Consider the following 1,036-nt stretch of genomic DNA (forward strand, 5'->3'; position numbering starts at 1 on the left):
TATTCTTCCCCTTTTTCTTTTGCCAATAGCTCACGCGCTATCTGTGCCTGTTCTTGTTGTTCTAATCGCTTCGCTTGCTCTTGCTCGATCTGCTGTTGATATTGATTTTCACGTGCTCTCTTTCTTTCATTCTCTAACCGTTCTTCTCGTTTTTTACGAGCGTTCTCATGCTCAACATGCTGCATCCACCGTTCAATCATCAGATCATACTGTTCTTGTGCCTGAGCAAACTGTGGTACTTGCCTTTCAACATGTTGAAGCCCTTGTTCCATTTTTTAATCAAATGCTTTTTGTTGAGCAAGTTCTTTCTTCAGTTCGTTAGATTGGCTCGGAAGTAATTTCGGTTCAGGCTCTCGATCAATACCCTGTGCTTTGAGGCTTTTCATGCTAATACGTGTATCAACCCCAGCCTGTTCAAGATGGTGATTGACGATGTTTTCCCATCGTCCACGGAGTGCCTTTAATTCTTCTCGCCTTGTTTGTGGATCTTTACCTGTATTGTCTTTTTTTAATCCGCCACGTTCAGGATACTTGGCATTGTAACGTTTAAAATATTGTTGTGGATCTCGTTCGAGATCATCACGTACGCGTTCATTAAACATCAAATGCACATGCGGTTGATCTAAGTCATCAAGGGCTTTCGGGGTATGGATTGCATATTGATATGCGTATTTATCGCCAATCTCTTGTTTAATCCAACTTTCAACCAATGCCAGTCTTTGCTTTTCGTCCAATTCTCTGGGTAAAGCAATTTCAAATTCGCGATAGGTACTGCCATTTTTTCGTTCAAAAAGATCGGCTGAACGCCAAAATTCGATGGGATCATTCTCAGCCCATTTCGGCATATTGCCAAAACCTGTAGCTTCTAGCTTCTCTTTTTGAAGTCGCTTTTCATACTCACCTAATCGAGCAATGTATGCTGCATGGGGTGATGCTTTTCCCACTTTCCCAACTTTGTTACGGAAGTGAACCACAGCCATTTTTTATGTCCTATTCAGGGTGCTTTTGCTTTTTTAGAACCGTTTAATCTTTTTAA

At 41.3% G+C, this 1,036-nt stretch overlaps 1 protein-coding gene across 1 annotated transcript; it reads right to left on the bottom strand.

Moving 5' to 3' along the window:
* Positions 1 to 275: 275 nt before the first annotated feature.
* Positions 276 to 980, bottom strand: LOC108578314 (43 kDa relaxation protein-like). Its single transcript, XM_017941620.1, has one exon. The coding sequence runs from the start codon at positions 978 to 980 to the stop codon at positions 276 to 278; it is 705 nt and encodes a 234-aa protein (XP_017797109.1).
* Positions 981 to 1,036: the final 56 nt, after the last annotated feature.

This window comes from Habropoda laboriosa, unplaced genomic scaffold (assembly GCF_001263275.1).
Source record: "Habropoda laboriosa isolate 0110345459 unplaced genomic scaffold, ASM126327v1 scaffold6839, whole genome shotgun sequence".
Classification (NCBI taxonomy): Eukaryota; Metazoa; Arthropoda; class Insecta; order Hymenoptera; family Apidae; genus Habropoda; species Habropoda laboriosa.

Bases quoted from the DNA above. Each gene is read 5' to 3' on its own strand.
- LOC108578314 (XM_017941620.1), bottom strand. From the start codon at position 980: ATGGCTGTGGTTCACTTCCGTAACAAAGTTGGGAAAGTGGGAAAAGCA.